The sequence below is a fragment of the Paramisgurnus dabryanus genome, chromosome 2 (genome assembly GCF_030506205.2).
Source record: "Paramisgurnus dabryanus chromosome 2, PD_genome_1.1, whole genome shotgun sequence".
In the NCBI taxonomy this organism is placed as follows: domain Eukaryota; kingdom Metazoa; phylum Chordata; class Actinopteri; order Cypriniformes; family Cobitidae; genus Paramisgurnus; species Paramisgurnus dabryanus.
In genome coordinates, this window is record NC_133338.1 from 8077122 (window position 1) to 8091723 (window position 14602).

Here is a 14602-nt window from a genome sequence, read left to right on the forward strand (position 1 = left end):
TGTTTTACATTCTGCAGTATCTTTAGGATTCAAATTTAGGATTGTGCAGTATGTCTCAGGCCACACAGAGGTCATACACAGAGGTCATACACAGAGGTCATTCAAAGTGCTTTACATAGAAATGAGAAAACAATGTATAAGAGAAAAAAAGTATGTAGATTGAAGAAGGGTCTTGAGCCATACGGTATTTATGTTAAAAACATGGGTGTAGATCTAGAAACATCTCAGCAATCTCATACGAAAACCCTATCCACCAACTATAAAAACTGCAGTAAAATTTCTTCAATTACACTCAAGTACGATCATCATCAGAGAGGTTCAGAAGGGACACTGAACGCAGGATTTAATTTGACTGCATCAGCTATAAGTCGCAGGTCTTTAAAAAACTGTGCTGGCGCTGCATGTGTCCAAATACCTATAAACACGATGAGGCTGTAATTTTAGTGTTGTGCTTGCAGGGGTGATTTAGGTCTCGTTTGCCATGCAGAAAATGTGCATCCCTCTTTTGTCGATTAAAAAGAATAATGTTTTTTTATATATATATATCTTAAGTCAAGAGCATACTCCTGCCCTGAGGGCCACCAAAGTGCTGCAGCCTAGATTTTCAAAGATTTTATTATTATGAACCGGTTGTAACTTTTCTGAGCTAAGTGCTATTAAAGCCACATTGCATTTTGTCCTGATTTTCCTAAAACAGCAGGCCGTAAATCACAGAGACCCAAAACAGTATAATGCTCCAAAATCCCATGCACACACTTACTTTTATCACTAGGTGGCACTCCAATAATACAAATAATAATACACAGAATAATTGCAACATTGAATTGTATGCCATATTTCATGTTTCTTTTTTCTCAATCCGACCCTCTGTGCAGAAACAACACTTGTTCTTCTCTCACTGCTTACGTTTAAATAAAGGTGTTGGTCTGGCTGGCCTGAGCTCAGGTGAAAATGAAAAAAGCCACGGGAGTGAGGGATGATGGCAGGGAGTATAATGTTGATACACCCCCCTACTGTCAGCCTGGAAATAACTAATCAAACACACACAGCCTCGGAAAATGAACCGCGGTATATGAAGCACATGCGAGGAAAGACCATTATCTTCATGAAATTTATATTGAGTATTGCATCAGTTTAGGGTCGTCAGCTCAGGTTTTCAATCAGGCAATGGCTCAGCTCATTCATGACATCTACCAAAACAATCCAGACACATATCATAGCCGTACTCTATTTATTCTCTCTGCTGTCTCTCCTATTTATCTCAATTGCAGTCACCATCTTAACTTTTTTAGCCAATCTTCTCAGCCGTAAATGACAGGTGATTGATTACTCTGAAGCAGCAGAAAAATTATGTCAGGATGCTTGATTCACTGCACATAATAGCACCACGAAACCATACAGTCTCAATGTTGCAAGTAACTTTTTTTGGCAGAATGGCCAGAGAAAGATGTAGTATAGTTAAAGTATCTAGCGGTGAAAACTGGATCATACCATTTATCCCCTAAACGCCTAACATTCACTTGCCTAGTACAGTAGCTAAGAAGTTTCAGTCCTAATATCGCACAGAATTTAAATTGTACTATAACTCAGTGGTTTTCAAACTGGGGGCCCCAAACTGGCCGAGATGGTGCCAGGGGGGCCACAGTTTTATGACATTTTATAAAATACATTAATTTATCATGAATTCTGTGTAATTAAACCTAAAAAAAATAAGTTTACTAACCAAAAGCACTACTTTTTCGTATAATTTTTATTAAAAATGTTGAGTTTTAGAACAGTTTTTAGTCACAAATTTTCTTTGGGGGGCCGCGAAGGAATGCACCGTACACAAGGGGGGCCGCACGCTGAAAAAGTTTGAGAACCAATGCTATAGCATATTAAAAGTAACCTCATTCTAGAAAGTACTGCATATTCAAACTCATTTTATTTAAGTGTCAAATGCATTAAATTAATGAAAAATGTTAAAGAAATGTATTTGTCATTCATTTTTCAAAATTACAAGTATGACTTTACCAGTATGATAAAAGTAGGTCCCACAAACAAAAAGAGTGGGGCACAAACTAACGCTTTTTGGCTTTGGCTCTATCATTCAATTTTTTTTAAGTTGGATTAATTTATTACACAATTAACACACACACATCTCTGCTACAAATGAACACTTAAAGTTTGTTTGTGGGACCTACTGTTATCATACAATTACGCCGAAAGTGACAGGAGTGCAAACATTATAACTTACCCATATCTGGGATTAATTGAAACAAACAGAGGGTTTGCTGTTACACATGCTAGAAAATTTAGTTTAAAGGAAAACACCACTGTTTTCAACATTTTACTATGTTCTTACCTCAACTTAGACAAATTAATACATACCTATCTTTTTTCAATGGGGGCACTTACCCGCCGTACAGTACGTCGTGAATGTGTTAGCATTTAGCCTAGCCCCATTCATTTCTTAGGATCCAAACAGGGGCTAATTTAGAAGCCTCCAAACACTTTCATGTTTTCCCCTATTTTAAGACGAGAAGTTACACGAGTAAGTATGGCACAAAATACAACATGGCGATTTTTTAAACTATATTGTATGGCGGAAGAGCACTCAGACCTTGGGTGCAGTAATATTGACGGAAGTTTGAGCAAGAGGGGAAGCTAAAATATAATGTTACTGCGCAATGAGATTGAAGTGCTGCAAACTAAGTGTTTTTTTAAGATGAAGAAATTTACTTCCATGCCTCCACGCTTTTGACTCAACATCACTATATAAGAAAACTTCAAAAGAACTACTTAACTGTGTATGTGTCGGTGTGGGGGGGAATGGAGACACTACCTGCAGCTAATAAAACAGTAATGTTTACACATATGGCTTACACAGAGAGTGCCAAGGACGTGGGAATTTCAACAAATGCACAGCAAAGTGTTTTAAACACCTGTCTACACATCTGTTCATCAAAGAACACTTTTGCATGTCTAGATATATTTCTATATCTATATGAGATATATGGTTTTGTTTGGCTATCTTTGACCCATCACTGGGTTACAAACGTTTTTACAGCGTATAACCTGTTTAAAGTTAGCTAATGGGAGCCCAATTCAAATTCAGCAGCCCTTAATTTAAACTCTGTTTATAGTAACCCATGGAAATAAATTGACTATTACATTTCATAAAAATGTATACGTTTTGTTACATGTAAGAAATGCCATGTATAGTGTAAAGAAAAAGTATTTGAACCAATAAACCAATAAATTTGATATAAAACGTCAAGGGTATTGACAGACATAAACAACATGTCTAGTTTTTGACAAACGTGTCTAAAAATGATAACACAAAAAATTCAGATCTTTCATCTTTATTGAGAACAACCAAAAAACCTCATAGTGCTTGTGGAAAAAATATTTGAACCCTTTTGAACTCAAAAAAGCTAACTGGAGGCAGGTTTTAGCATTCCTGGAGTCTCGTTAAGATAATACGTCTGGGGGACTAAAGCTACTTTGACTGATAAAATCACCTTCAACTTTTGGAGTTAGATCTGCACAAGAAAATCCCGGAATGATAGCCAAAGATTTGAAGGCATCATTGGAACTTGCTAGCATCTCTGTTCATGAATCTACAATACGTAAAACACTGAACAAGCAGGGCATCCACGGCAGGACACCAGGAAGGAAGCCACTAAAAAGATCACTGCTGCATGCCTGAAGATTGCAAAAGAGCACATTGACACTCCACAGTGGTATTGGCAAAATGTTTTGTGGACTGATGAAACTAAGATTGAACTATTTGGAAAAAACACACAGCGACACATCTGGCATAGAAAGAGCTCAGCATGAAAACATCATCCCAACCGTAAAGTATGGTGGACGAAACATCATGATTTGTGCCTGCTTTGCTGCATCGGGGCATGGCCAGGTTGCAATCACTGAGGGGAAGATGAATTTCCAAGTATCAGACAATTGTTCAGGATAATATGAGATTGTCTGTACAGCAGCTGAAACTGTGTAGAAGGTGGGTGATGCAACAGGACACTGACCCAAAACACAGGAGCAAGTCCACGACAGAATGGCTTCAGAAAAACAAAATCCGCCTTTTAGGCTTTATCCACACGAAGCCGGTGCATTCCCTATCCGATCATTTTTTTTCCTTGCTCTAAAAAAATAATCCGTAAACACGAAACCACTGAAACCGACTGAAAGCGGTGTAGTATATATGCCGGACCAGTATGGGGCGCTGTAATTCTGCCACAGATATACACTATACACGGAGAAGAAGACTTTGAGCATGCGCATAGCCAACGTATGGTGTTGTCCATTATCGCTTGTTGGTCACCACAATTGCATAGAAGCAATAGATTTTGCTGTAATAAAGCTAGTAGGCTTTAGTAGCTTCTGTAGCACGAACACAATCACGTAACCCGCCGTTATTGTTGTTGCTGTTACGTGTGACGCTTCCGACACGTGATGTGATGACGTTTTCGCTTCACAAAATATACGGATTGGCTGTACAGACGAAACCGCAAGGGTGTCGGTTTCAGATTTATCCACTTTAGGACCCGGTTTCAAAAATAGCGGATTCAGTCTCCCAAAACGCCGGATCCGTGTGGATGATACGTTACAGTGGTTTTAGAGTCGAGCCCAGACCTAGAGATGCTATAGATTGACTTGAAGAGGGTCATACACATCAGACGTACAAAGAATATGACAGAGCTAAAGCAGTTCTGTCAGGAAGAATGGGATAAAATTCCAGTTATTAATTCTAAGGGTTCACTTACTTTTCCACCGCCCTTTTAAATGCTGAGTGAGTGTGTTCAATAAAGACATAAAAGATCAGAATTCTTTTGTTTAATTATTTATAGAAATGGAAAAAAGATCTGCACGCTGTTATATCCCCTTTATTTCAAAACGTTAAAAAGCAGCAACAGTTGCGGTCAAAGACCTTCACAGTTAAGACTGTTTTGGATGTGCATATTTTGATCTTTCCTTGTGTAATTATTCATAGATACATTGGTTGTTAATCCCCTTGACTGATGAAGATGAAGAGCTGATCACATTTTATAACAAATTTATTCAGAAAACTATGAAATTCCAAAAGGTTCACATACTTTTTTCTTGCCACTGTATTTTTAGAACAACATGAGGTAAGTAAAAATTTTCATATTGAATAAACAAATCCTTTAAAGGTCCCAAACCATGCATTGAAATAATATGTTAAATTGTTCTCTAATATCTACATAGAAGCTATGTGGCATTATTAAATGCAAACATTTTCCATAACGTTTTAAAATGTCCATTTACAACCCCATGGTTTGCCTTTGCCTTTAGAGAAAAATAGTTTATTATAACCTTATTTAAAAGGGTCATGCATAATAATGGTGAGCTCTGCTCCGATTGGCTGTTTCACAGAGCAGCTCTTTTCAGTAGCTTTGTGTTTGTGCAAACAGACTTTATGTTTGAGCCTTTATCAGACGAAGATACAGAATTTGAGGAACAGTCAATTGTTTGGAGATTGTTAATGGACGTTTCTGAGTGGTAAGTTTGTGGGGGGGTTTCAGTATAGATCCAGCAAAACTCTAACTGTAACATCAATAGTAGAACTATGGCCCAAACGCTAGCATATGGCATTAACTAGCGTATAGCACTAACTCAGCAGTCAAAACTTTGTTTTAAGCACTGTAACAACATTGTAATTAATTTAATGTTGGGGCGTACATCTCAACGGTAACGTCACAGTCAGTGTTATATTGAGATTGGCCTGTACGGTGTACATTTTAGGACATCCTCATACCTCAGCGTCAGTACTCAGGCATCAGATAAAATGGCATCGCACCTCAAACTTAAAGGCATCAGTTCTCAGAAAAACATGGTCAAGACTAAAGTCTTGCACATCAAACACCCAGGGCAAAACGGCCTCAAACTAAAAAACATCAGGTGAAACGGCCTCAGGCTAAACAGCATCAGGTATCGCACAACAAGGCATCGGACAAAACGGCCTCAGACAGAAAATCATCAGCTGATTTTACACGTGGCCCCATCCTTTCGCATAAAGTCAGACTTATGAAGGCACATTTACTCCCAGCAAGCAAAAACCGAGACATTGAAATGACAGCTAACTATAGACCCAATATAGTCTGGCTATGAGTAACCCACTTCTACCCTAAATAACCTTGAATTTGATTATATGCCAGTTTTGCCAAAATAACTTGAAGATGTATGATATTCCAACATGTAAGCACAGTCAACAGGTGTTTAAGGTGTTTGGTTTCATCTGTTTTAAACATATACATATTGTCTATTCTTGGGCTATGGTAGACGTCTATTAGACTTTTACTGACAGCCCTAATTTAGCCTTGTTTTAGCCAAAATTGCTTGCTGGGTTTCTTTAAGTGTGTATTTATTTGTAGCCCTGACATAAATTTATATATATATATATATATATATATACTGTATATAAATTGCTACAATCCACCACAATGTAGAACATTTTGCTTAAATTATTAGCAAGTTTAATTGTTTAATTATTTTATTTGCACAACCATAGGCAAAAAGCATTTTATAATTTCATCTACTTCCTAACAGAAAACCATAGTAGCTACAGTAGTTTATTTTTGTTTATTTTGTTTATTTGAAAATAAATCTAGTAGTTAACAGAAAGTATTATAAACAGATGGCAAAATGTGTAGTTGTAATAATGTGTTAGCCAGCTCAATACGTTGTTTAAAATTGTAGGTACCTGTAGTTTTGTCCGGTGCCTTGTTGTGCGATACCTGATGGCTGATGCCTTTTAGTCTGAGGCCATTTTGCCCAATGTCTAATGTGCAAGACTTTAGTCCTGACCATGTTTTTCTGAGAACTGATGCTTTTAAGTCTGATGTGCAATGCCGTTTTATCTGATGTCTGAGTACTGATGCCAAGGTCTAAAGCCGCCTTTCCACTGCACACGACATACGGAAACGACAGTCGGAGTTCTCCCCCTAGTGGCAGTCGTAATGAACTTTCAGTTTAATCGTATATGGGAAAGAAGCTCACTCCAGCGCAAGAGGCTTCATTCTAGGTTTACCATGGTGTTATAAATAAATGAACGCAAATGAATGAAACAATAAATAGCAAAGCATATATGACAAAGATTGCAATTTTTTTTTTGGAGAGAACATATAAAGACAAGATTAAAATAATAACGTACACAAATGAAATTAATAATGTATTACTTATTAGTAATCAAACGTTTTTTTTTAAAGGATTTAAGTGTAACTAATAAAGTTAAACAAAAAGGATTAATCATTTTTACCTCACAAACAGTTTATGATTGGAATACAATGAAATACATAACTTCCGGTCGCCATATCGCATGCGGTTTAGTCGCGCAAGTTCAAATTTTTTAAGGGATCCAACGCTCAAAACGGATCCGATATTTACGCATCCGCAGATGGTCGGGACCTCACGCAACCCCTTTGCGACTCTCCATAGGAAATGAATGACTTCCGGCTTATCGGCCGTCGTTTGTCGTGTGCAGTGGAAAGGCGGCTTAAGGGTGTCCTAAAATGTACAGCGTAGGCATGTTTTCCAGCTGTCTTTTGCATGCACAAAGTTTACATAAGGAGGAAACTTATGTGTTTGAGGCTCACGATATGTCATTACCATGTACAGAACTCTCATTATTCATCTAAGTTGAATAATTACACTTAAGTCTTTTTTAATCATTATTAGTGGTAACCTTAACTCTTTCCCCGCCATTGACGAGATATCTCGTCAATTAAGAGAAAACGCTTCCCCGCCAATGACGAGATTTTCCGTCTTTCCGCAACTTTTTAAACCCGGAAGTATTGCCCTATGGCAAGCGGCTGCATGTCCGTGTCTGTTTTAAAGATCGCTCTGAATGGGATCTCTATGAAAAGTCCGTCACAAAAATGGAATTATCTCTGCTTTTTGCTCAAAATATGGTGTTTTTGCAAAAACCTACCCATATTCAAAAGCTGATTACAAAAGAACCACTAAAGGTAGGATGAAACGGTTTTTTTGTTTGAAAGCAGAGGGTATGTTTATATATTTAAAGAAGAAAATTTTCTGGAAGGCATTAAACTTTGGTGAAAATCATGAAAAACGCTGGCGGTGAAAGAGTTAAAATCTTTCAGCTTATCGCTTGGCAGGCTGGCAGTTTTATCAGAGTTTAAAGAAAAAAGTTTGCATTACCCTTTATCAAGGGTACTTCGTGCGAAAACAAAAATGTTATGCAAAGGGCCTGTTGGAAAATTACTGCTCTCAGAGGTTTTCTGACCCATTAACAGTCCAGATCTGTGTGCTTCCTCGCCAGTGATCTCCAAAATAGAAATCACACTTAAAGGAGTAACATTTTCCTGTGAATCAGAGCCAGTATGACACAGATACAGAGCATCAGGATGCATACTACAAGACATGCATTAACCCAGAAACACATTTACCAGATGAACAGATGTCTAGAAAATGAGTTGTTTGCTTAGTTAGAACCCCATTGACAGCTTTGATAAACAGGAAAGCCTTTAAATGGCTTACGTTTCAAACTTGTACACAGCAAAACAAGTGAAACGACAGCTGTTACTTCAACAGTGATGTGCGTTGAAAAACTTTTTCCTATCCAAGATTAATATGGATAAATTGGTTCATTCAAAAATTATTCATGTTCCAATCATTGTTCTTATTGTTAGTATTTCGATCAGCATGATGTAGAGTCGCAACATTACCTCAAACAATTGTGTGAGTATAGGGCAGAATTATATGTTGAGCAAACTTGAATTATTTGTGCAATTCCACTTGATGAAGCTAGTGGTGCAGAAATGTCACACTTCTCCTTTATGGAGACATTTCTATTTAACATGACCTTTAGAAATTACTGTCAGTGTTGTGACTTATGTAGTCAGGTCATGTATTGCACAGTAAAAAATGTACACCTCTATAATAATATTTGAAGAGCTCAGATGCAAAAGGCGCTAAATGTCACCTCTGTCAAAAATAAGATAATGATATTGACCGAATGCTCTCGGCAAGTATTACATGTTCATCAAATACCTTTGCTTCAAATTAGCTTAATCCCTTCCTCAGGCCATTCAGAAAATCAGCTTTGTTGACAGAATGGATGAACCACAGCTTGTGAAACAATCGTAAATCACATTCAGATTTGCATCCCTTGTGAGTACTTGGACCTGAATACAACCCAGGTCCATGTATATGGCAGTCACATGGATCACAGCTCCTCCTGATGTGTGGTTCAGTTTCTTCAGTTTTACATTCTGACTGTCATTATTTGCAAGTGTTTCTACTTGCATATTAAGTGATTTTGCAACTGTTTGCTATGTCTTGTCCAAAAATGCGGATTAAAAAAAGCTTGTATGCACTAAAAGTTTTGCAGCGAAAAACACTCAAATTTGTTAAATACCAATTAAATGACTAAAGTGAAATGTCTTTTTTTCACAAATGTCAATCACTGACTAATAACCTTTTCTATTAAAGTGAAATTACAGAACCTAAACATAAGAGCCTGATAAAAAATGTTTCTTTTGCATCTGACCTCAATTTTTCCTCCAAAATAAACACATTAAATGTAAAATGACAACAAAATCTCGGAAGAGGCAGAAACACAGGCCAGGTAGCGTTTGATTAACTGTCAATTCCCTGTGTTGCCATTCACTAAAATTAACTACAGCTTGAATCGCCCTAGAGACACAGGAACTGGGCACTCGTCAATTCCCTAATAACATCAGAGAGGATGATACAGGAACTGGCAACCTTGCCCAGGGCAATAAGCCAAGCAGACAAGTTTGTTAGAAAGAAAATAGAGCAGAATAAAATAAAATTAAACAGAATAGAAAATAAAAGTGAACAAAAACAATAAAAATGGGGTGAAACAAAGAAAAGACAACAATACAACAGAAACAAATAGAAATCAGAATATAATGGAGATGTCTAAATGCCTTGTAGAAATGAGAGTTGAAAGTCGCATCACTCACAGATTTAACTGTATCTAGTTTGCTTACTAAAACATTGGTTATGACTTTCTTTCATGTCAGTGTAATTCATTAGAAATGTATTTACAAAATAAATCACCAGAAACATTTGACTTGCTTTTCAGAGACCTTGAGTCCTTCCACGTTTCATTAAATCCTTGAGTCGGTATGCATTCATGTCTTTCAATGCTGCCGAGCACTGAAAAAATTAACTTGAGAGCCCATAAATGCTCTAGAGGACCAATTTACAATGAAATCCCTGTGTCTCTGGTGGGATTAATTTGAATTTATTTGTCTGACTCTCCGCTGTGCCCTGTGCTCAATCTGTGCCACTGTCTGGACTAAAAGACTGCTGGATGTAGGATAGAATAATGCATTTTGTGATAATTGCTAGGGGTGTAAATCGGACAGTTCATTACGATGCGATACAATATTGATTTTGTCCAACAGCGATGCAATTTTTCGATGCGATCACAATTCTGATATAATCAGATTCGATTAATTTATCAATATTTTTATATCATGTGCCTAGTTAAGCAGTTGCATTTTTAGTTACAAATGCAACCAAAATATATAACATAATGTCACATAAAATGTCACATAATATCAAGCTTAAGATGGCAACAGTAATTTGTTTCAAAATGTGCAATAGTGACAATAACTGAGGTTGTTTTAGAAAAAAATTAGTAAGTTGAAAAATAAATGAATATAAAAATAAAACTCTTAAAATTAAGCATTTAAAAAAATCAACTGATCAACATTTGAGAGAGGACATGCGAGAGGACACTGCGTTTTGCATGGACAATATCAGCTGTAGTGCTAAACACACACTTGTGTTCTTTCTCTTTCGCTGTGTTTTCGCTGCTACAACCGCTTTTTTGCTGCATCGCATTCACTTTCTGACGCTAGCAGAAACGTTATGTCAAGGAATGAGGATGTGGAGAGTGTCAAAATAAAGGTACCTCAAATAATTTTTTTATGTGTGGCATTGATCTTGTGTTCACAACTGATTAGCCAAAACAAACAAGTAGATTTTAAATGCTTGCGAATAAAACACAGCAAAGATAAAACCAGTACAGGTGAGTTACCTCTCTTGGTTTCCTGTGTCTGTCTTTTCCTTCACTATGTCGCTCTCTTTCTTTTCCTTCTTCCCCTGTATGGTTGGAATAAGAAACAGTCCTCCAATCTCGAGGTGAGTTAGTGATGCTAGCTATTTTGGACTCGGTAGCACTATTTTCCTCAGTTAACGATCTGGATGACCTGCGTGTAAACATGCTTTTCCTTAATGCTTTTACCCTTAGGCTTTCGCTCTCGTCGGCCTCTGAGCAACGCCATTCTGGACTTTTTTCTACCTTTATATTGTGTCCTGTGGTGTGACACTGGAATACGTGAGGAGAGAGGTTTACATCAGTCTTAATCTGCTCCACAATGCCGTTATCGGTTGTTTTCCCATTTGGCTCCGGTTCTTGAATCTTCTCATCCAGCTTGTTAAGCTTCGAGAGCACCTGCGAAATCTCACCCCGCACCCCCGAAAGAGACTCGAGTTTCTTTTCGATCTCACCAATCTTGAGAACCAGCTTGAAAACACTCTCTTTGAGTTCATCGTCTGAGTTTTCCAGCGTCTGAAAGAGGTGATCGAGCTTGATGCCAGTTTTGCCCAGCTTGATCGTGTTATGTTCGGGTGAGCTGTCACCATCTGATTTTGTGACCTGAGACAGTGAGCCATTGCTGTTGTAGCATGATGACTGCACAACGCCAATAGAGTCGCACACACTCATGTCATCCAGAAAGCGGAAGATGTCGCTAATATCATCACTGACAATCTCAGAATCTTCATCTGAGTGTTTGAAGGGGGGCCTCTCTCCATATTTGGTGTGACTAGTGAAATCTTTTAGTTTCCTGTGGTCAGGTTTTTCGGTCTGTGTGCCTACACTCATACCATTGTCCACATTACCTGGCTGAAACGATGGGCAGTTGATGTTCTTGTCCTTATACCTTTTTCCAACCTCTCTTTTCTCAACACTGGGTCCACAGGCCACCGAAGTCATTTCTTTTGTTTTGATTCCATTGGACTTCTTGGAGAAACCTGAGGGAGAGGCAGTGGGTTTTTCTTTTGCACACTGAAACTGTTGATCGTTGTTCATGACGCCGATGTTAAGGCGATGATTGTCCTTTGCCACTTTGTCGTTCAAGAAGGACCTCTCAAAGTCAGGAGCTTCTTCAGTATTGAGGCTCAAGCTCTTTACAGGCCAGGCTGGCGGTTTGCCATGCTTGCTAGAAGTCCTCCTGTTGCTCACACACTCAGAGACTGTTGTAGGTCCAAAATAAGTGGATGCCTGCAAGTCATCCAGACTCTCGTGCTTTACACGCCCTTTGTTCTGGATGGGTGAGTTGACGGGTTCAAAGTAAGGGTTGCTGTATGGCAGCTCAAAACTGTGATTAAAGAAGGTGGGAGGCTTGTTCAGCTCCCTCCGATGGTAATCTCCTCCCACTTTGGATTTTGCTCTGCACTCTGTGGTGATCACATTGGGTGAAAAGGCAACAAGGTTGTGAAAATCCTCTTTGAAAATATTTCGCTTTTGCACACACGAGTGCACAGTAAATGGCTCTCCTCTGGACATGAAAGCATCCTTCACACCTGAATTAACACGCAGAGAGTCCTGGTCCGTTGTAGACTCGCTGTCAATGTCCATGGGAAAGTAAGTACTCTGCATCTCACATGGAGGACTGACATTGGAGTACTGTGGCAGATGCTGTAGCTTATCCAGTGATGCTGCCCTACATTTTAGATCCTTGGTGACTCCCAAGAGGAAGTTGGGGTCTGAGGTTGGAATGAACCGCTGGCAGTTGTTACAGTCGGACTTAGGGCGGGGTGAATTCCGAGACACATGATGACCCCTGGTGTCCAAGAGATTGTACGCCCTGTCGTTGTCGCTAAATTTATATACGTCACTATCAGATCGACAGGACTCGAAAGACTGGTTCTTGTGAAATTTAGGTCTTTGACCCACCGGCAGCTTGTCTTTGGCCATACCTCCATTCATTTGGATTAGGTTAAACATGGTGACAATGTCTGCCGCCACCATTAACTTCTTGGACTGCTGGTCCTCTACCGAGCACCTCATCTTGTCTTTGAATAAGGTTGCTGGAAAAGCTGGATCCAAGCATGCTGTGTAGAATAGCAAACTCCTCAGCTTAGCCAAATGGACCAGGTCAAATCTGGCACACAGGGATTTACAAAGATCTTGATATGAAACAGTATTGTACTTGGTATCCAATTCCTCCAAAATCCTCACGAGGAAGAGGGAATACTCTGGCATGGCATCCATTGCTGTTTTGGTTCTTAAATTTGTGAAAAAAGGACAGCCTGCAGGAGACAGATGAATGATTAGTGATGAAAAAGGCAGCCAAAATATACAAGTTTTCTGAAGGAAAAAAACATAGACAATGAGTGGAGAAATTGAGTTAATTCTTTACAGTACCATATTCTCAGTAACATATAGCTTAACGATATACGGTACATATATTCAATTATATCACAGCCTTTTTTCAGCTGTATATTTTATTTTCTAATATTCAATGCGCCATTTAATACAAACACAAATTAACATTGTTTTTGTAGTGTAACTGTAGCAAAAATGAATTTGAACATTAAATATTGTATGTCCTCGTAAACAGGAAGTAATAGTAAATAAAACAAAGAAGATAACAAAATAACAGATTTAATATTTTTAATTAACTGAGGCTGTAAAACTGAAGAAAATGCACATTTTAAAGAATTGCTGAATGAACAGTTTTTTTTACACATGCAATTGTGCAGCATTAGTTGCAGAGCAAGAAAATCTATTTGAATTGCTATTATGCCGGGATAAAACCGCGTCTCCTTGAAGGATTTGATGCGTAAATACAAATAGACACATGGGCATTCACAATCGCTCTTCCCATGAGACTATTATTGTATAAAGATACTGAATAACTTAACAGCATATGTTAATTCAAATGCAAGGAAAAACTTGAACATTTCAGATTTCTCCCTAATCAATAATGAAAAATATAAACATGCATCCACATACACACACCTATTCGGTCCCATCTGCTGTCCTCTGGAACGAGACTGAAAAACTGGACGGAGATCGTTTAACTACAAAAAACGAGCTGTAAAGTGCAGCGTTAATCCACAGAGATTCATTCACAGTTGTGTGGCACATCATTAGCATCATATATATATCCTTGCGCGCGCGATGTATTCTCCTCCCAGTTGGGAATGCTGTGGAATGGCCTGTCTCTTCATCTACATCCCATCCGGATTGCAGGGGAGAGTTTGGTGAGCAGGATCAGCGCTCTCTCTCTCTCTCTCTCTCTTACACACACACACGCTCAACTCGTCTTTGTTTCCACCTAGAATGACGTAATTTCACCTTAACAGAAACCTCGATCGATTGGAGACAGGATGAGGAATGGACGAACCAAAGTGAAATCGCATTATGCGCGCTATATGTTTTAGCAGTTATTAGAATGCGCAGAATGACGCGTCAGGCTCAGGGATGCGGGAAAACTCCTAAGCTCACAATGCGCCTCTAATACTCGTCTCTATTTCTTGATGATTGTTCTTCGGAATGTTTTATTGGTTTAGTTTTTCT

General features: G+C 38.5%; 1 protein-coding gene across 1 annotated transcript in view; it reads right to left on the reverse strand.

The window, feature by feature from the left end:
* The window catches only part of minar1 (membrane integral NOTCH2 associated receptor 1), a 41920-nt gene extending 27585 nt beyond the window's left edge, over positions 1 to 14335 (reverse strand). The window contains exons 1-2 of the mRNA XM_065294287.2: positions 14042 to 14335; positions 11051 to 13329 (exon numbers count right to left, since the gene is read on the reverse strand). Of these exons, the coding sequence (XP_065150359.1) occupies positions 11051 to 13291 (2241 nt within the window). The 5' untranslated portion in view covers positions 13292 to 13329; positions 14042 to 14335. The remainder of the gene's footprint in view (positions 1 to 11050; positions 13330 to 14041) is intronic.
* Positions 14336 to 14602: the final 267 nt, after the last annotated feature.